The 20,338-nt window shown below is 42.6% G+C and overlaps 3 protein-coding genes across 3 annotated transcripts; 1 reads left to right on the forward strand and 2 right to left on the reverse strand.

Annotated features, from left to right (window-relative positions):
- Positions 1–13,076: 13,076 nt before the first annotated feature.
- On the forward strand, positions 13,077–14,339 carry LOC135604952 (uncharacterized). The gene has a single exon (XM_065094601.1). The coding sequence runs from the start codon at positions 13,231–13,233 to the stop codon at positions 14,116–14,118; it is 888 nt and encodes a 295-aa protein (XP_064950673.1). The 5' UTR covers positions 13,077–13,230; the 3' UTR covers positions 14,119–14,339.
- Positions 14,340–15,996: 1,657 nt separating this feature from the next.
- Positions 15,997–17,440, reverse strand: LOC103974304 (caffeic acid 3-O-methyltransferase-like). Its single transcript, XM_065094602.1, has 4 exons — positions 16,924–17,440; positions 16,528–16,838; positions 16,392–16,456; positions 15,997–16,317 (listed from the first exon to the last, which is right to left on the reverse strand). The coding sequence occupies exons 1-4, from the start codon at positions 17,337–17,339 to the stop codon at positions 16,024–16,026; spliced, it is 1,086 nt and encodes a 361-aa protein (XP_064950674.1). The 5' UTR covers positions 17,340–17,440; the 3' UTR covers positions 15,997–16,023.
- A 1,163-nt stretch (positions 17,441–18,603) lies between these two features.
- Positions 18,604–20,023, reverse strand: LOC135605410 (peroxidase 60-like). The gene is made up of 4 exons (XM_065095465.1): positions 19,775–20,023; positions 19,488–19,667; positions 19,244–19,403; positions 18,604–19,160 (listed from the first exon to the last, which is right to left on the reverse strand). The coding sequence occupies exons 1-4, from the start codon at positions 19,991–19,993 to the stop codon at positions 18,661–18,663; spliced, it is 1,059 nt and encodes a 352-aa protein (XP_064951537.1). The 5' UTR covers positions 19,994–20,023; the 3' UTR covers positions 18,604–18,660.
- Positions 20,024–20,338: the final 315 nt, after the last annotated feature.

Raw genomic sequence — 20,338 nt, forward strand, 5'->3', positions numbered from 1 at the left:
GTGTAAAGCCAACTCCTCTATTTTTGGCGGAGTTATTGGAACCAACTCCTCTATTTACTTTAAAGAAAATTATCATTTAGAGAAAAATGATCAATTAAAACTTTGAACCGATTCTAATTATATCTTTCATGTAGATATTTAATGTACGAGTTTGTATGCAGAGATGAATATTAGTTAAGCCATTGAGATCTCATAATGACATTCCTTGATATGATATGGTCGAGTATTCTCATGACCCCAAGCATACGCGACATTATCACCAAGTATGATTTGAATGAAGTAGATATCCTTTTAGGCACGACCAACCCCTCACTTGCAAAGGTAACTTGGGACGATAGAGTGTTTTAGATTTTATCTTGCGTGATAAATAGATCATCTTCTAGAACAAGATTTTTCTCCAAAATTCTCCATTTATTATAACAAACATGGACTGGATGGGTTGTCTAATTGAATTATAATCCACTATTATGGAACTTTTTTCTTGGTTCATTATTGTATGCATATTTTTGAACTTGCAGAATTAATTTCACTACTCCCATTCTTCTGTTCTTGATAGGGAATTGCTCTGTCGTCGTTGGCCTGGCGGCTGCGATGCACTCCCCGAGCGTCAGTCTTTCTCCTGTGGTGTATTACTTCCCCATCCTTTCATTCCACTTCGCTGAGTAGTTGAGACCATTCATTTTGTTGCTGTTCATGTGTCAATTCTCACTCTCATTATGTTTTTCTTTATGTTGCCTTTTTCTTGTCGCTTAAGTTCAACGATTCTTTATGTTGTTTTGTCAGTTCTTGAACCGGAAATGTTTTAGTAAAAATCAAGCAGCATTTATTCTTTCTCAAAACCATTTTACTGATTTGCTCTACGGCGTCGAGAAGTCTATGTTTGCTGCACCCATGCAGTTTTTGGGTATCATTCTATCTTTCTCTTTGAGCAACTCTTTTACGTTAGAGTCAGAGAGAAAGAGAGAGAGAGAGAGGTTGCTTTTGGAGAATAATGTAGACATGAGGTGGCTAATTTTGTTCTAAGATCTCCCTCGTACGTTTGCCATGACCCGCTTTTGGATACTCAAGATTTGGCTAAAAGTTCATATCGTATTTTAACTCAATTAGCGATAAGATTATCCTTTCACATGATTTATCGTGTTTTTGCAGTCTCGCAATTGTGAGGTTGTCTGGTGCATTCTTCAGGAAGACATAGTCACCAACACTATCACTGTTTGGGAGCAAAAAAGAAATTTTCCTCCGTTGACTCCCTCTTTCAATTGCAGCCCTTCTAGCATATTTAATTTGGTGATTCACAAGGATCGAGAATCGCCCGATAAATAGTATCTTCCGAGTGATATAATAATAATAATAATAATAATTATTATTAACAAGAAGAGCATCTAATCTATAGTAAGTACTCAATCGATTGGTGACTTTCATATGATGTGTAGGATAAAAGAAAAAAATAAATAATACTCTTCGCTTGTTTGCCCACGTGGATAAGGGTCTAAGACATATAGTTATAGATTGTTCCTCTCTTATTGCCCGCCTAGATAAAAAGCTAAAAAAAGATTGTTTGAGTCGATTAGAGGTTATCGACCCATTAAATAATCCATTGAATATTTCGTCCCTTTATAGTTAAATATTAAAATTCATCTTCATTATAATGAAAGGAATGATCACTTTTCGATAACTCACATTAATAATCACCCACCTCGAGTTATTAACTTGGACATTGGAGGGACTGGATTAAGAAACCTCTTTCTACCATAGTTTTCATGTATGTAGTACTTCGGTCCCAAACCATGGAATTCAGTAGGCCGCACCTCCACTCTACCTTGTCTGAATCTGAGGCTTAATCAATAAATTTGAAAAAGGATTCCCTATAGAACTAACTGTGACAGATAGTCCAACATTTAAAGGAGATGTGATGAGAGTTCTAATAATCAAAAGAGGAAGCGTTAGTAGACCCTACCTCGGGTTGATCATTGTTCACCTAGAAAATCCAGGAGGAATAAATTCCAATGAGCTTTTGTCCATCCTTGGAGGCATTTGATGACAATGCCAACCTAACATAGCACATTACAGCTTTCTGTGCTCAAATGTTATTGTATAATACTTCGAATGTCTTATAATGTTGCACCTTTTGGATTATATTAAGAGGCTTAACATGAGAATGGAACACCCGCATGAAGCTACTTTCCATCAATTCTTTTGCTCAATTTACGAGGGAGTTTGAACTTCACTTCTTTAGGAACATATGCTCGTGGCCTTTAGTAGCAACACTCTTTGGTCTTCAGTAGGCGAAGGAAGAAATATTTGTAGATTTCGTCACTTGGTTCACGAGCGAGATTTGATACATTCTAAATGCCCATCCGATACTAATAATATAGACCTTTATAATATAGCTAAAGTCCTCTTACCTCTTTCGATCATTGATAAAGAGACCACTGGTAATTATACAAGAGGCATTTCAAAGGATCAATTAATACATCACCACTAAGGCAATAGTTTTGGGTAAGCATAAGGAGTCACGCAAAAGACCAAAGTAGGAATGACCACAATCATCCCCGACCCTGAGGTCACCGCAGTGAAAGAGAAACGAATGACCCTAGTTACTTCACCCAAGTTTTGAGCTGACCCTAATAAATATAACTAAAACTGAAGTCTTTTTGTAGGTAAAAGAGAAGAGACTCTTAAAAGACTCACCCGGTAAAGATCCTATTGGTGAAAAGAGATATGTTCAAATATTTTTGGTTCTATTAAATTACGATCACAATACAAAAGAGTGTCTTAATCTAAAAGAGTAGATTGAGGAGCTTATATGTTGGAGACACCTTAAGCGGTTCATCTGAAAGCATTAGAAACTCACATCCCAATCTCAAGGACTAATGGAAAGGCAAATTGGGGGGGGGGGGGATAATTTTTGGGTTATAAAACTTATCATTGAGTTACTATTGAAAAACACCCATGAACAAATGATGACTCGGAGATAACGTTCAAGAGGAAAAAGATAGAGTATCTTGACCCAAATCATAGTGATGTCTTAGTTGTTTTTATGAGGATGATCAATGTTTGACTGAAGAGGATCACGATTGGTACAGGGTGCTCCGTTGATATTCTCTATCTTGATATTTTCTAAAAATTTAGAGTTGTCAACTAATAATCTTACTCTAATGACTTCTTTACTGATAGGGTTTACTAAAGACTTTATCATGCCTCTCAAGATTATGAATCTGTATATCACATTTGGTGATGAGCATTATATCAACATAATATTAACCGAATTCATTGTAGTGGATATCCCCTCGATGTATAATATGATTAAAGGCAGATTCACATTTAACAAATTAAGAGCGATGGTGTCGACCTACCACATTATGATAATTTTTTTGATGAACAAGAGGTCGGAACCTTTCGCCTCAAAATAACAAAAAGGGTGGTGTTGTCAAGGACATGACATATTATGAACTTAAGAAAGTTATACTCTTGAGGCATCCCTTAGGATCGGGTCGAGATGGCTATGCCTCAAGTGTCAAACTTCTGCCTTGACAACAAAGGGCGTGAGTTGGGAAAACCTAACCCGTATAATAAGAAACTCATCGTAGTGAGAAACATAAGGTAAAATATGCTCGAGGCATGTGTTCGAAAAACCCAACCCACGTAAGAAAAAACACACTTTGACAAAAGGCAAAAGGCAGAATGTGCTAGAGGAACGTGAGATGAGAAAACCTAACTCGCGTAAAAAGAAACCAATTGTGATGAAAGACATAAGGCAAAATGTGCTCAAGGTGCATGATTATGGAAAATCCGATTCATGTTAGATGAAACCCAAAATGATAGGAGGCACAAAGTAAAATATGCCCGAGATGCATGAGTCAGAAAAAGTCAGCTCGCATAGTAAGAAACATATTATGGTAGAAGGCATAAGGTATAATATGTCCGAGGTGCAAGGGTCAAAATAGCCTAACCTACGTAATAAAAGACCTGCATAGTGTAAGATACATGATAAAATATACCCGAGATGCATGAATCAAAAAAATCCAACATGTGTAATAAGAAACTCACTACGATGAGAGACATAAGGTAAGATGTGTCCTAGACACGTGAGTCGGGAAAGCTAACCCACATAAGAAGAAAATCCATCATGATGGGAGGCATAATGTAAAATATGTCCGAGGCATATATCACGAAAACTCATCCTGTGCAATAAAAATGTGGATCCCTCAAGGATGAGCAAAGGAGGAGCCCACCTTCGCACCGCCTGCAACCAAACTCGTCTCCTCTCATAGCATACCTCATGATGACTTGAAGAAGATGGACAAGTCAACTATGAGGGGCTTCGTAGCATCTCAATTATGGGCTTGCTATATGATGTGATTCCCTCGATGATGAGAGGGGCAGATCGATAATGCAGCCTTTGTAGCATCCCCATATGGACCCATTACCTGACATAGGTCTCTTGAGGATGAGCAGAGGAGGGGCCCACCTTAGCATTGCTTGCAGCCTGCCTCGACTCCTCTCACAACCGGCCTTAAGGTGAGCGGAAGAAGAGAGGTAGGTCAGCAATGGGGGGCTTCATAACATCCCCATCATGGACCCATTGCCCATTGTGGGTTTCTCATGTATAAGTAGAGGAGGAGCTCACCTCTAGTTTGGTGCTCGCCTCGGCTCCTCTCATAGCCCACCTCACAACGAGCAGAAGAAGATAAGTTGGTCGGCTACAAAGGGCTTCACAATGTCCCTGTTATGGACCTAGTGTATAATGTGGGTCCCTTGGGGATGAGTAGAAGAGGAGCTCACCTACGCATCGCCTATTACCTACCTTGGCTCCTCTCATTGCCCGCCTCGACAGTGAGCATATTAAGAGGGGCAAGTCGACAATGGACCATCGTTAGCAGCACTTGCACCCCTTATTGTGGTTCTCACTAAGCCAAGGAGGTCAAGAAAGCCGACCCATATCTCCGCCTAATGTATGGATGTTGAAAAATCCTAACCCCCTTTGCTCGAGGCATGGATGTCAGGAAACTCTTTCACCCGAGTCATGGAGGCTAGGTCCCTCCTCTGCCCAAAACATGGAGATCAAGAAACCCGACGCCTAACTTCACCCAAGATATGAAGGTCAAAAAATCCCGTCCATCTCCACCCGAGGTGTGGAGATTGGGAAATGACCCCCCTCCTCCTCTAAGGCATGGCAATCGAGAAACCCAACCCCCTCCTCCACTTGAGTGGAGGTTGGGAAACCTGATGGTAGCCCTCGCACCTCTCGTTTTGTTGGGAAGAAACCTGTTAATGCGGAATAATTCTTTTCCCTCTTTGTGTATCAAAATAGGTTCCTCATCAAAATACCAACTTGATATCAAAATGCTAATATCAATCAGCACAGCATAAACAATAGAGCAATAAATCAATCATACAGTGAGACCAAATCTTTTTAACGTGGAAAACCCAATGTGGGAAAAACCACGGGACCGTAGTCCACCTCAAACTTCCACTATCAATAATAATGATAACAAGTTTACAGTAGGTCTTCTCTAGAATAACTAGAGGATCAGAATAACATCAAGAACATAAATCTTGGCTCAAGAATAGCATATCTTCAGCACATAGGTGGATCTCCTCCAAAGAGAATTCTAGGTCTCACAAAGTGGATATCACAGGAAAGTACCTTAGAGAGGGTAAACTGCAGATCAACACCGTTAGGATTGTAGAGTTTGCTGTAAGGATTCTCCACATAAAATTTGGGCCGAAACTGACAATGTTTGGCCACCGATCGTCAAGCAGAAAAACTCATAAACCTTACTTTCTCTCTCTATTTCTCTCTCCTCTTTTCTCTGCACGCCGCCGCACGCTGCACGCTCTTACTCTAATCTCACCCTAATTTCGTTCTCTCTAATCTCCAATCAGTTGATTTGGGCTTATGGCCCAAATTGTCCAAGCCCGCATATGGACTGGACCCAACAATTCTCCCCCTCCAGCTCATATGATGGGCTGTACCAAGCCCGCTCTTCGCCTACATGCTTCAAGCTTTTCCTTAGGCAAAGACTTTGTCAACATATCTGAACCATTATCATTGGTATGCACCTTTTCCAACTGTAATTCTATCATCTCAAGCACATCACGAATTCAGTGATATCTCACATCAATATGCTTGGATCTAGAATGGTATGCTGAATTCTTGGAGAGGTGAATAGCGCTCTGACTGTCACAGTAAACAGTATATCCTTCCTGTTTCAAGCCCAATTCCTGTAGAAACTTTTTCATCCATAAAGCTTCCTTGCAGGCTTCAGTAACTGCTATGTATTATGCTTCTGTGGTTGATAGAGCAACACACTTCTGTAACTTAGACTGCCAAGAGACTGCTCCTCCTGCAAATGTCATCAAGAATCTCGAAGTGGACTTCCTGGAATCAGTATCACCTGCCATGTCTGCATCTGTGTAACCTTCTAACACAGGTTCATCACTACCAAAATATAAACACAACCTGGAAGTACCTCTTAGATATCTTAATATCCATTTCACTACTGCCCAATGTTCCTTTCCAGGATTTGAGAGAAATCGACTAACAACTCCAACTGCATGAGCTATATCTGGCCTAGTACAAACCATAGCATACATCAAACTGCCTACTGCAGATGAGTAAGGCACTCTGGACATTTCTTCTTTTTCTTTCTCACTTGTAGGACATTGTTTCGAACTAAGCTTGAAATGACCTGCAAGTGGAGAACAAACTGCTTTGGCTTTACTCATGTTGAATCTTTCAAGAACCTTTTCAATGTAAGTCTCCTGAGATAGCCAAATCTTCCTTTTCTTCCTATCACGAAGAATCTTCATGCCAAGTATTTGTCTCACCGATCCTAAGTTTTTCATGGCAAAAGACTTACTTAGCTCTCTTTTAAGCTTTTCAATTTTTCCAACATCATGGCCAACAATCAACATATCATCAACATATAGCAGTAAAATAATAAAATCATCATCTGAAAATTTCTTCATAAACACACAATGATCAGATGTGGTTCTATCATACCCTTGGCTCATCATAAAGGAATCAAACTTCTTGTACCACTGTCTAGGTGCCTGTTTGAGTCCATATAAGCTTTTCCTAAGCTTACATACCAGATTTTCTTTTCCCTTGACTTTGAAACCTTTTGGTTGCTCCATGTAAATTTCTTCTTCTAAGTCACCATGAAGAAATGCTGTTTTTACATCAAGTTGCTCAACTTCTAAATTCAAGCGGGCAGCCAAACCAAGAACAACTCGGATAGAGGACATTTTCACAACCGGAGAAAATATTTCTTCAAAGTCAATACCTTTCTTCTGACTGAATCATTTCACAACTAGTCGTGCCTTGTATCTCTATTGTGAGCTATTGTTTTCAGTCTTCAATTTATAAACCCACTTATTCTTAAGAGCTTTCTTCTCTTTGGGCAACTTTACCAAGTCATAGGTATGATTCTCAAGCAAGGATCTCATCTCTTCTTGCATGGCATTAACCCACTCATTCTTATTCTCATGTAGAATAGCTTCTTGGTAAGTTTCTGGCTCTCCCCCGTCAATAAGCATAACATACTCATGTGGAGGATATCTGGTAGAGGGTTGTCGCTCTCTAGTGGATCTTCTCAATGGAATCTCAACTGGTAGTGGAGGTGCCTGTTCAGTTGGTTCAGCATCATCAACTGTAGGTGTATCATCACTAGTATTCTCACCACAATCTTCTTGTTCATCTCCCCCATGATCATCATGAACTACAGGTGAAGGAACTGGACCCAAACTCCAAGGAATATAAAGAGAGGTTTCTGGCTTCTCAACATTATCACCATCATCAAACAATTGGTCTTCAAGAAACATAACATCTCTGCTTCTAATAATCTTCTTGTTCACTGGATCCCATAATCTGTACCCAAACTCTTCATGACCATATCCCAAGAAGATACATGCTTTTGCCTTATTATCAAGCTTGGACCTCTCATCTTTGGGAATATGAACAAATGCTTTACACCCAAAGACTCTCAAATGATTATAAGATATATCTTTTCCTCTCCATACTCTCTCTGGAACATCACCTTGCAGAGGAACTGATGGAGAAAGATTTATCAGGTCAACTGTAGTTCTCATAGCCTCCCCCCAAAATGACTTTGGTAACTTGGCGTGGGAAAGCATACACTTGATCCTTTCTTCAATGGTTTTGTTCATCCTTTCTGCCACACCGTTCTGCTGAGGAGTTTTAGGAACTGTTTTCTCAAGCCTGATACCATGGAACCTGCAATAATTCTCAAAAGGACCCCTGTACTCGCCACCATTATCTGATCGAACACACTTTAGCTTTATGTCAGTTTCTCTTTCAACATTAATATGAAACTCCTTGAAAGCATTGAGTACCTGGTCTTTATATTTCAAAGCAAAAGCCCAAACTTTTCTAGAATGGTCATCAATAAAAGTAACAAAATAAAGAGCACCTCCAAGAGTTCTAGTTTGCATAGTACAAACATCAGTATGAACTAAATCAATAACATCAGATCTTCTAGATGATGGATATGTCTGAAATGCAACTCTATGTGTTTTTCCAACTAAGCAATGATCACAAGATTTAAGAGATGTACCTTGCAACTCTGGTAAGAACTGCTTTCTAGCAAGAGTTTGAAGTCCCTTCTCGCTGATATGTCCAAGCCTCTTATGCCAAAGATCTATACTTTCACCTTTTCGAATTGCATTAATCTCTCTTTTGTGTAGCTTAGCTTCCATGACATAAAAAGAGTTAATCTTCTTTCCTTTTGCCACAATTTGAGAACCTTTAGTGAGTTTCCATTTACTTTCACCAAAATAATGTGCAAAGCCCTCATCATCAAGTCTACCTATAGATATCAAGTTAAGACGAATATCTGGAACATGCCTTACATCTTTGAGTATCAATTTGCTCCCAATACTAGTCTCCAAGCAAATATCTCCAATACCCACAATCTTAGATGTACCATTGTTTCCCATTCTGACATTACCAAAATCACCAGCACTGTAAGATCTAAAGAAATCACCATGAGAAGTAACATGAAATGAAGCACCAGAGTCAATTACCCAATTACTGTCCTGAGCTACAAGGCTAACACAACCTTCATCACAGACAATAGTGATATTACCTTCAGCAGCAATCGTACTGATTTCTTTCTCATTTTTCTTCATTTCATTATGTTCTCGCTTCCAAAACCTACACTCTTTCTTCATGTGACCTGGCCTATTACAGTGAAAACATTTGATATCTCTTCTAGACTTGGATCTTCCTCTATAACCATATAGATTTCTGCTATGACTTCTTCCACGTCTTTCTTGTTTTTCAGTAACAAATGCACCAGAAGAAGATTCACCTTGTTCTTTCCTTCTTGCATCTTCATTTAGCAAACTGTCTTTAACCATATCTATGGTTAGAGTCCCCTCTGGAATGGAGTTACAAATAGTCACCACATACGTTTCCCAACTTTCTGGTAAAGAGCTGAGAAGTAATAATCCCTGCATCTCATCATCTATATTCATTTTCATAGTAACCAATTTGTTTGCAAGACTCTGAAATAGGCTTATGTGCTCAACAATGTTACCACCATCTTTATACTTCAAATTTACAAGCCTTCTGAGGAGAGAAATTATATTTCCCACTGTCTTTTTCGCAAAGAGATTTTCTAACCTTTGCTAAACAACATCAGCTCTGATTTCATCTGAAAGATGCTCATGCAAGTTTATATCTATCCATCTTCTAATATAGGCAATAGCTTTTCTATGTTGAACTTCTCATTCTTCATCGTCCATAATAGAAGGTTTATCTTTAACCTTGATAGGCTTATACAAATCTTTGCAATAGAGCAAATCTTCCATCAGACGTCTCCAAGTGGAATAATTTGATGAGTTCAATTTAATCATACCATCTGACTGCTCCATTTCAATCACACAAGAAAACTAGCACCAAACAACCTGATGCTCTGATACCACTTGTTGGGAAGAAACCTGTTAATGCGGAATAATTCTTTTCCCTCTTTGTGTATCAAAATAGGTTCCTCATCAAAATACCAACTTGATATTAAAATGCTAATATCAATCAGCACAGCATAAACAATAGAGCAATAAATCAATCACACAATGAGACCAAATCTTTTTAACGTGGAAAACCCAATGTGGGAAAAACCACGGGACCGTAGTCCACCTCAAACTTTCACCATCAATAATAATGATAACAGGTTTACAGTAGGTCTTCTCTAGAATAACTAGAGGATCAGAATAACATCAAGAACATAGATCTTAGCTCAAGAATAGCATATCTTCAGCACATAGGTGAATCTCCTCCAAAGAGTATTCTAGGTCTCAAAAAGTGGATATCACAGGAAAGTACCTTAGAGAGGGTAAACTGCAGATCAACACCGTTAGGATTGTAGAGTTTGCTGCAAGGATTCTCCACATAAAATTTGGGCCGAAATTGACAACGTTTGGCCACCGATCGTCAAGCAGAAAAACTCAGAAACCTTACTTTCTCTCTCTATTTCTCTCTTCTCTTTTCTCTTCTGCACGCTCTTACTCTAATCTCACCCTAATTTCGTTCTCTCTAATCTCCAATTAGTTGATTTGGGCTTATGGCCCAAATTGTCCAAGCCCGCATATGGACTGGACCCAACACGTTTGTAGTCCTCACTGAATTAGATAGATTATAAAACTCGACCACCTCTGCTCGAATCATGTAGGTTAGGAAACCTGGTCTCTAACTCCCCCCGAGATTTGGGGGTCGGGCACTCGACCCTCCCTTCTCGTTACCATTGAGCCGCGAAGGTTAGGGAATCGATCCTGATCATTGCCAACCTCTATGCTAAGGAAGATCGAGTTCACATCGGTAATGATTGATTTGGTATTAAAGATAGCTTGTCAAAAAGGGACGACCCCTTACCGAGAGACGAGGGTCAGTAATTCAAGACATAGATCAAACACCCTCCGACCCCATCAACGTCCACATAATGCTCAAAGTCATAGAATAATTAGGGAGGTTCAACCTTAATGTGTTCGTTGAACTAGATGTTGCACTTTATATCCCTCTTATGAGAACCCTTGAAGCATGCCTTGGGGAATAAACGATAAAGAGAACAAAATATAAGTCAAGGGATTACCCCTTACCGAGGGACGAAGGTCATCAATTGGAGGCGTAGATCGGATGCCTCTCAACCCTATCAGTGTTTGCCTAATGCTCGAAGTCAGAGAATAATTGATGAGGTCTAAGTTTAACGTGTCGGATGAACTAGACATTGCACTTCGGATCTCTCTTGCGAGAGCCCTCAAAACACTCCTTGGGAGAGGGGATAAATGATAGAAAGAGTATCATCATCTAGTAATCGATCGACACGTCACTTCCATATGATGTATAGGGTAGAAGGGGAAGATAGAGGTCACCCTCCGCTTGTTTGCCCACGTGGATAAGGGTCCAAGCCAAACGGTTATAAAGTGGCCCCTCTCTTGTTGCTCGCATGAATAAAAGGCTAAGAGAGATTGTTGGAGGTGGTTAGATATTATCTCCTTGTGAAATATTTCATGGAATATTTCATCCATTTATGACTATATATAAAATCTCATCTTCAACATAATAAAAATGATGATCACTTTTTAACCACTTGCATTCATACTCATATACCTTTGGCTACTAACTTAGATGTCGAATGGATTGAGTCGATAAACCTCTTTCAACCTCGATTTTTATACAAATGATACATCAAGAGCTCAATGTTTTCATTTCTAAGGTACCTCGAGCAACACTATACATATGAGTTTTAATCACGTTGGACCGATCAAGACATCAACGACTTTTTTTTTTAACGTTCATGAAGTTTTGAAACCATATGCCTTTTGTATTTGTCTCTATGTAGTGCAAGAATAACTTAAATAAATTATTTAAATTATATCATTTTCTTATCATTCATTTCAGTTATCTTCGGATTATTTAATATTCAATGATTGACATGGCTGCGATAGCAACGTTTACTCGGATGCGCTGTTAAGCTCTGATGATAAGTTCACTTTATCATTCCGATCTCATCGCTTTATAATTTTCCTCTTACGTGAATCTTGCTAGTTTTTGCCATCGCTCAGCACCAACCACAACATAAGAAGGATTTCCATGGATTCATCGTCTGCCGTAGCCCCATTGCTACGATGAGTTTGGAGCCAAAGCGCATTATAGAATTCTTCATTTCTTCCACCTCGTCTGGCCATACTATGAAAGATTTCGAAGTGAATTTATCCCTTAATTCATACCATACATACATACGACCCAGGAATTACAAGGCAGCGGTCCGGTGGATAACGCGTTCGATATCCGTAGGCGTACATACGATATGTTTTATGGGCATAATGGAGCTATATATATATTATGAATCTACACGTATATTATCTTTTTATTTTCTCCATATTGTTTTCCCCGCGACTTGCAACGTCAGCGACAGGTGCTGCCACCGCAACAGAATTAAATCGGCCCGCGGTCCTGCCTCCCACCCATTTATTATTTGTTTCCTTAGCAGACCGCGACTCCTCGGTGTCGCTCCACCACACCTCTATTCTTCCCATCCCTAACGTCCATTCCACATCTGATGGATATCACATCACTGCCTTGTATTACCGTAATACCCTCGCCTTCAGCGAACACCACCCCACGACCTGAAGGGCATTTAGGTACATTTATCCCGACTTGAGAGAAGTACATGTATCCTGGTATGACTTCTAACTATTAAAAATTACCCACAAGTATACCCTCCATATCTTATTGGATTTGTCCGCCATGGCATTAGCCCTTTGTCCGTTCATGAGAAGGTATTGGTTTGGGGAAACGACAAACGAGTAGAAGATTATTTCTAATATTCCGGCCGTCAGTCACTTGCCAGTTTAGTACGAGTGACACATCGATCGGAGGTATTCTGATCCTCGGGTACATCTTTTTTATTGTATAGCCTGCACAAGTCATCCAATAGGTTACGATTCACGTAGTGGGAGCCACTTCCGTAGTTGTGGTTGTCGTACGTCTTAAACTACTACGTCGGATAACGTCAACGACCGTTTGAATATAAAATGTCGATTTATTGGCATTCGTGAAACGGACGACCCAGGAAGAGTGCCGTTTCGCTGTATCAGACGCTGGTGCTCCGGATTCGGGTAGGGTGTAGGAAGGGGCGTCGCCGATGCAGGAGGCTGCGGGCGAAGGGGGAGTAGCGTTGGCGAGGTGGCTACGGCGGCTAGGCGATGAAGTGCAAGAGTCACCCGAACGAGTACGGAGTTGGCGTCTGCGCCTCCTGCCTCCGGGAGCGACTCCTCGCCCTCATCGTCGCCCAGAACGAGCTCTCCGCTAACCGCTACCACGTACGCCGGAGGCCTGACCTTTCCCCGCTGCGGCATCCCCACGAATTCCACCGACCCGTCTCCCCTTACATCTCCCACCGCCGATCGGTCGGATCCGATTCCTCGCCAGGCCACCTCCGCCTCCTCCACCACTACCAGCGGTTCTTCAGCACCCCCCAGATCGGCCCCACGTTCGCCGCCGCCTCACGTGGCGAAAGGCTCGAGGAGATCGATGGCGGCCGCAGGCACAGGTTCTCCATTTTTAGGACCCTATTTGGGCACAGTAGATCGGACGCGGCGGAGCCCGGATTGAGAGCTCCCAAGGAATCAGCATCAGGCTCTTGGTTCTCGGCACTGATCCGCGGCCGTCGGAAGAAGAAGAAGACGACGCAGCTCTCCTCGGGCGCGGAGGAGGAGGAGGAGGCGCCGCCGTGGAGGGTGAGGAGGTCGTGCCGGCCGGTGGGGAGGGGAATGTCGCCTGCGATGGAGGACGAGGACGAGGACCACGGCAGCGGGTACTTCAGTGACGACTGGCGTCGGCCGACTCCGATGCCGATCCGGCGGTTCCCGGCGACCCATCGCGACCACCGCAGCGTCAGCTCGGTCTCAGGTTTCTCTGTGTGTCTGAGCCCGCTGGTCAGCTTCGGACCCGAATCACGGCGAAGCCATCCTGCAGAGGCCGTGTTTTCCGGCGACGTCCGTAGCCCGGCGAATTCCATCCACCACAGGAACCCAGCCGTCCTGGCGCCGAACCGCTCAAGGAAGCTGGCCGATTTGGGCAGGCGCAAATGACGCTTTTGCCCTCCGCAATCGTTTCGTATTTCTTTGCTTACATAATTAGGCACAGTTGTAAAAAAGAAATGGATTAAAAAGAATCGTGTGGAGGTATTAAATTTACGTTTCGGATCGGATTGTAACGTTCAAATTTAGAGGGCAATGTCACGGTTGTCCCGTTGTATCCTTTACCAAGGCTTAGTATCTGCACGATTTACAAAGCATATATCTTAGGTTTCCGTGTTCTTCTTTATACTCACCTTTCTCCATGGGTTTAAATGACATTTATGTGGGGAATCAGGCATTCAAGGCTGTGATGGGCGCCTGACGATGGGACGCACTTCCCGTCGACATGGGGCCCACACATTGGCAAACTGCTTCATTTATATTTTTTATTTTCTATTACATGTGATCATCACATCTTAGCTCCCAAATGACTTTTACAGCTCCTGTGAGCCGTCGGATGTGAAGTATTATACTGGCCTATGACGGTGATGGCAGACGTGGCGGGTGCTGCGCCGCTGTTAGTTTCGGTGATTGGGCGTCAAGTCACAATGATTCCGAGGGGAATATGATGATTACTCCCGTCGAGTTGAGATAAGACGCGTAGGTGGTGGAATGTGTGCGACAGCCCACAACGCACTTGTGAAATGCTTGGTGACCCAATGATGCAAGGGCTCATACGGTACATGCCATCCATGACCAACCCGTGAGACTCTATACATCGTTGCAGCACATCACATGGCAGCACATGGCTCATTAATAAGACGGTTGTTGAAGCGGCTGTTGAATCACATCCCTGAATATTATTATTCTCGAGCGGGAATGGCGATCGGTCACCGTTGACTTGTCCATTTCACTCACCGACGCGTGGCATCTGGCTCAAAATGTTTCTTCGGACTGTGACATAGCTATAAGCACATGACGTCGTCATTATAAGTCGATGTAGCTTTCAAGTTTGACCCAAGGGAAAAGAAGGAGAAGAAGTAGTAGCTTTTTATCTTCTTATAAGAATAAGACACGATAAATTGACCTATCAATCTAACAACTTTATGAGAAACACGGCTGTCGGATTTTCTTTTTGTTTAATACGTATATATAACGAAAAAGGATAGTTTGCAATGCGTCGGCTCTTATAAAAGCATTAATTTGGATAATATAATATTTGCAACACAAGATAGAGATGGAGGATTATTTTGGATACCAGATAATATTGGCTAACACAAGATAGAGATGTCTCAACTTTATGAATTCCATGACCCAAGTATAAAGAAGACGTACGTGAGTGTAAACCTAAAGAATCAGTTTGTCTTGTTGAATCTCGGTACACTTTTTGGTTCCTCGCTAAGCTTATTACTCGCATCAAAAAGATGCTAGATTATGTGATATTATCTATAAAGTAAGTTAAATAATAGTAGAATTTCTTACAAGATGAATTTGATATGATAAACTCTCATAATTATTTATTCTAGACCTTCTGCTATTGCTTATAAATAGATAAGACCTCTAAAGAACTTAATATGGATACATAATACATAATCTATAGTGATCGTATGGATAATAAAAGAGAAAAAAATAAGTGTAGTTCTTGTTGCATATGAATATTGATGCAGCTCTGGAATCTAATGATAATGCACTTATAGATTAGATAAAGACTCTATAAATAATATCGAAAGGTACACTTTATATACCCTTTTCAAATAGTCTTATGACAGTGGAATAAAATCTTAATTTCATCCCTTACAAAAGTTTATTCAGATGGTTTAGAGACCCAAAAATATAAAAAAAAACAAAAGCAAACATGAATTCAAATGCATCGACGGTAGAACAAGATATATATATATATATATATATATATATATATATATATATATATATATATATATATATATATATATATATATATATATATAAGTATTTGATCTACTTTGTGAACTCCATGAGCCATGTATAGATGGCTATATAAGTGGCTTTGCATCCTGCAAACCCTGCCGCCTTTGCTAGCTCCTCAAGCTCTTTCTGAGTCCTCTCTCTCCCTCCGAAGTTGATCATCATCCCCACGTCCATGGGGAAAACACTCTGCGAGGTCAGATTTGGCTCGGGAAGCATTGGAAGCACGTATTCCACCAGTATCAACTTCCCTTTCTCTGGCAGAGCCTTCCAACAGCTCTGTAATATTTTGGTGCAGTCCTCGTCAGACCAGTCGTGGAGAATCCACTGCAATATAATTTCCACATGGCATCAGAATTGATTACGTATCACGGTAAGTCGATGTAGCAGTTCAATCTGACCTTAAGAATAATGGCGTCGCCTAGTGGAACACCAGCAAACATGTCTCCACTTACATGCTCCACTCCTGCAGACCAACCCACCCAGTGAGTAAAGGTCTTTACGTTTGATACCAAAAGAAGGTAATCGATGATGGACCTGGATAGGGTGGCGCCTCGGAGATGACGTGAGGAAGGTCGAAGTTGATGCCCTTGATGTGGGGGTGCACGGAGGTGATCATGTGAAGGACGGCGCCGGTGCCGCCGCCGACGTCGACGAGCACATTGATGTCGTCGAAGCCTCGGTAGATCTCGAGCAGCTTCTTGTTGAGGATGGTGGAGTGGCTCCTCATGCACTCGTTGAACGCACTGTTAAACCGTGGGTCGATGCCGAGGTACTCGAACGCCGCCATCCCGTGGGCCTTCTGGAAGGCGATGCCGCCCTCAAACACCGCATCCTTCATGTGGTACCTGCCGTTGTTGTTTCCACGATTTCATTTAGTTAGATCTCGACTCGACACGAGAACCTTATATATACATAGCGTCTGTAAATTACCACGCGTCCATGAGGACCTTATCCACGGCATACACACACATGGGAGCCATGGATACACCGTCCTCATTCTTCGTCAAGTGCTTGCAGACCGGCGCTGCGCCGTACTTCCTCAAAATCCGGCCATCAGCGCTGGTCTCGACGCTGCAGCGCACGATGTCGTGGGCGGCGAGCAGGCGGAGGATCCGGTCCGTCATATCGGCGGCCTGCGGGTTGTCGGTGGGCAGCTGGGCGGCGATGTCGGCGGGGCTCACCTTGGCGCCGGGACCGGCCCGCACTATGATCTCGAGGAGATCGAGCTCGATGGCCGCCTTGAGAGTTATGGGGAGACAGGACGCCATCACCAGCTTCATGGCGTACATGCGCGCTTCCTCGTCCTCCTCGGGGGTCAGCTGCAGCACGTCCTTGATGGATCCCATTCTCCCCAAGGGTTGCAGAGGAAGCGTTGGCGAGGTGGTGACAATGGCGGAGCAGGAGAGGAAGGAGGGTTCGAGCTTTGGAGTGGGGAGAGAAGAGGGTTTGGAAGGGAATTTATATGCGTCGGAGACCTCACCTACCATGATGCATTGAAATCAAAATGTTACTAGTCGAGGAAGTCTTTTACCGATTCTGCAAGTTTCTTGATGGTAAGATTATATAGTAAGATGATAAACAAAGAATTCCAGTGATAGGTTACTAATGTTCTTTGACCAAAACTACAAAATGATAGCGTGACGGAATCAACATTTTGGATGGGAAACGTAACTAGCAACGAGGTAATGTTCTACAAAACATTGAAGTATAGGACACGGAATTGATGGAGTAATTGTCTCTTTGACAATCGCATTCTGAGTCCATAAACAGTAGTATCATTTTGTAAGGGTAACGTACAGCCCCCTCCATCTAAAATACAAATCGAAATTGGACAGCGCTAGATTTTCGTCGAGAGTGCCGATCGACGTATGAGCGCGTTAGTCTTTTACTTGACGTAGGCCATGTCGTCGGACTCTCGAGTTGGACGTGAACATGGCCAGCGTATCTAAAAAAATAGCTTCATTGTGACGGGAAAAGTCGCGTTGTTGCTGGCGGCGGCAGCCTGCGGTCGACCACCGCTGTGATATGATGTGTTTGACCTTCGCTAAGGAGACTTGTGACTGTGCCAGCTTTAACGTTGGCTACGTAGATTGAATAATACAAAATTCCATTCTAATTTATTGACCAATTAATTTCGTTCGGTTGAATTTGAATTGACTGATCAATTTTATATTTTGTTTGCTTCAACTAATATTTTACATAATTTCTTAACTCGTAGTCTCCCCTCTTGCTAATATCTTAGTGATAAAAATAAATTATTGTCATTCTTATTCATGTCATCGAGAGTAGATTTATATTCGAGACAATCGTAAAATAGTTTTTCTTATTCTTTTATGAGGTTCTCTCATCTCGTGGATTCGTTGTGCCTACGGAATTCTCTTTTGATTAATAGGGATGAAAAATCTAAAATTTTAATTCAATAAATACATTAAATTGATTTTAAACATTTAGAGTTATTAATTTTAATTCAATAAATATATTATTTTAATAATAATGGTAAAAATCTTTAATCAGACCCATGCACGAAAAGCTTGCTGCAGGTGTTTGATCTTTTTCTCCTGTTAAGGTTCGGCTCGCCCAAGGCAACAAACAGCTCGTAGGATTCGACGATTGGATCGGCGACAAAAGATTTTATTGGACGGCGCAAGATAAACAAAGCTGAAACCATCACCGTGGGACGACAGCACTGCTTTGTAGTTGTTCTTGGACGAAAGGCTCGATCACAAGTGGATCGCCACCAAGAGACTGCGTACGTTTGTTGGGGGCTCGGCAGGACCTCCTGATCTCTCCCTGCGTTCCGGTGAGCACGTCGACGGCGCCCAACTTGACCATGCTACTTCCGAACCGGGTGGAGAAGTCCATCCGCCCGCCGGCAAGAAGCGCGACGGTGGCGCCGGTTGCAGCGTCCAAGGCTATCCTCTGATCGATCTGAAGCACGCCCCGCTTCGCAACTATCTGCTTGTAGAAGCTGTCGTCCACTGTGTTGGCGCTGGAAGCGTTCTGGTCCAGGTTGACAGGGCTGTCGACTACTAGATTCTGAGGGCACCGGCGCCTCAGAGTGGCCACAAGAGCAGGGTCCATGGTCGGATCGGGCTTGCCGGATCCGTTGAAGTTGTACAGGCGACTCAAGATGAATGAGCAGTGGGTGACTCCAACCGTGTGACCTCCTGCATGACATCATTATAATTAATCCCCCGATTAATTTGGCTAAAGCAAAAATCCTACATTTAGCTTGGAGATAAACTCTTACCTAAGAGTAAAACCGTGTCCTCTGCAGTAAGTCCTTTGGCGTTGAACAGCCCAATGGCGTCGGAGACTGATATGGAAGGCCCCGGGAGATTTACATCTGAAGCACGGGAGATGGTGCCATCCCTCCTCCCTGTTTGGACCTCGTACCGCCGTCCACCACCCTTAGTTCGTCCAAGAAAATGAACTTTTAGTACGATGGCTATCTTCAACACCAGCAGATCGAGTATACTTTCTTTGTCACTTACCAAGACCACAGCGTCTCTTGTAGCCGCAATAATGATATCAGCACAAGAAACCACCCCAGAACATGCTTTTTCCAGAGCTGCCTTGATCTCATCGATCAGCTCGTAGCCTCTCACACTTTGGTTAGCGCCTGCTTGCTTCTCGCTGTTGGGCACATCCAGTAGTATCGAAGCATCGCAGCCCTTAAGAGGAAGATATATACAGGTGAAGAAGGTGGAAATGCTCCAAACGCATGCAATGCTTGCGTCCAGATCGTTTCACGATCCGGTTTAAGCTAACACGAGCTTACTCTGACAAAGCAGTCGTGGAACTGCATGCGGAGGAGAGCAGGGAGAATGGTGGGGTCCTTGGCGAAGCGCGCTGCAACGATGCCTCTAATGGCGGTCTCCACGTCGGTGCCTTTGCACTTGCCGGTGTAGAACCCGAACTGAAGCGCGCCGTGGCTGACGGCGACGTTGAAAAGGAAAAGAGAGAGGGCGAGAAGGGTGGTGCCGAGCATGGCGGCCATCTTCTCCGAAAGCTAGGCTATGGAAGGAGGGTGTGAAGTGTGGAGGACAGTGGGATGTGCCTTAAATAAAGGCCTAAGGCGCGCACTCTTGTGAGCAAATGGATCAAGAATAATGTAGTTTATGACCGTAGGGTTCCCTCCGACTTTCCTTCCACCGAGAAGTAAGGATAAGGTCGAAGAGAAAGCCACCGCGGTGGTGTCTTTGGAATTCGTGCTCCCCTTCTAGTATTTTACCTTTTCCGAGGAAAAGACATTAAAAGAAAGTGGCCGATACCGCGGTTTAGACGACTTGTTAGGGGATCGATATGAGCAGAAATAATCTAATGTCGATTTCACATGTTGTCG

The sequence above is a fragment of the Musa acuminata genome, chromosome BXJ2-2 (genome assembly GCF_036884655.1).
Source record: "Musa acuminata AAA Group cultivar baxijiao chromosome BXJ2-2, Cavendish_Baxijiao_AAA, whole genome shotgun sequence".
In the NCBI taxonomy this organism is placed as follows: domain Eukaryota; kingdom Viridiplantae; phylum Streptophyta; class Magnoliopsida; order Zingiberales; family Musaceae; genus Musa; species Musa acuminata.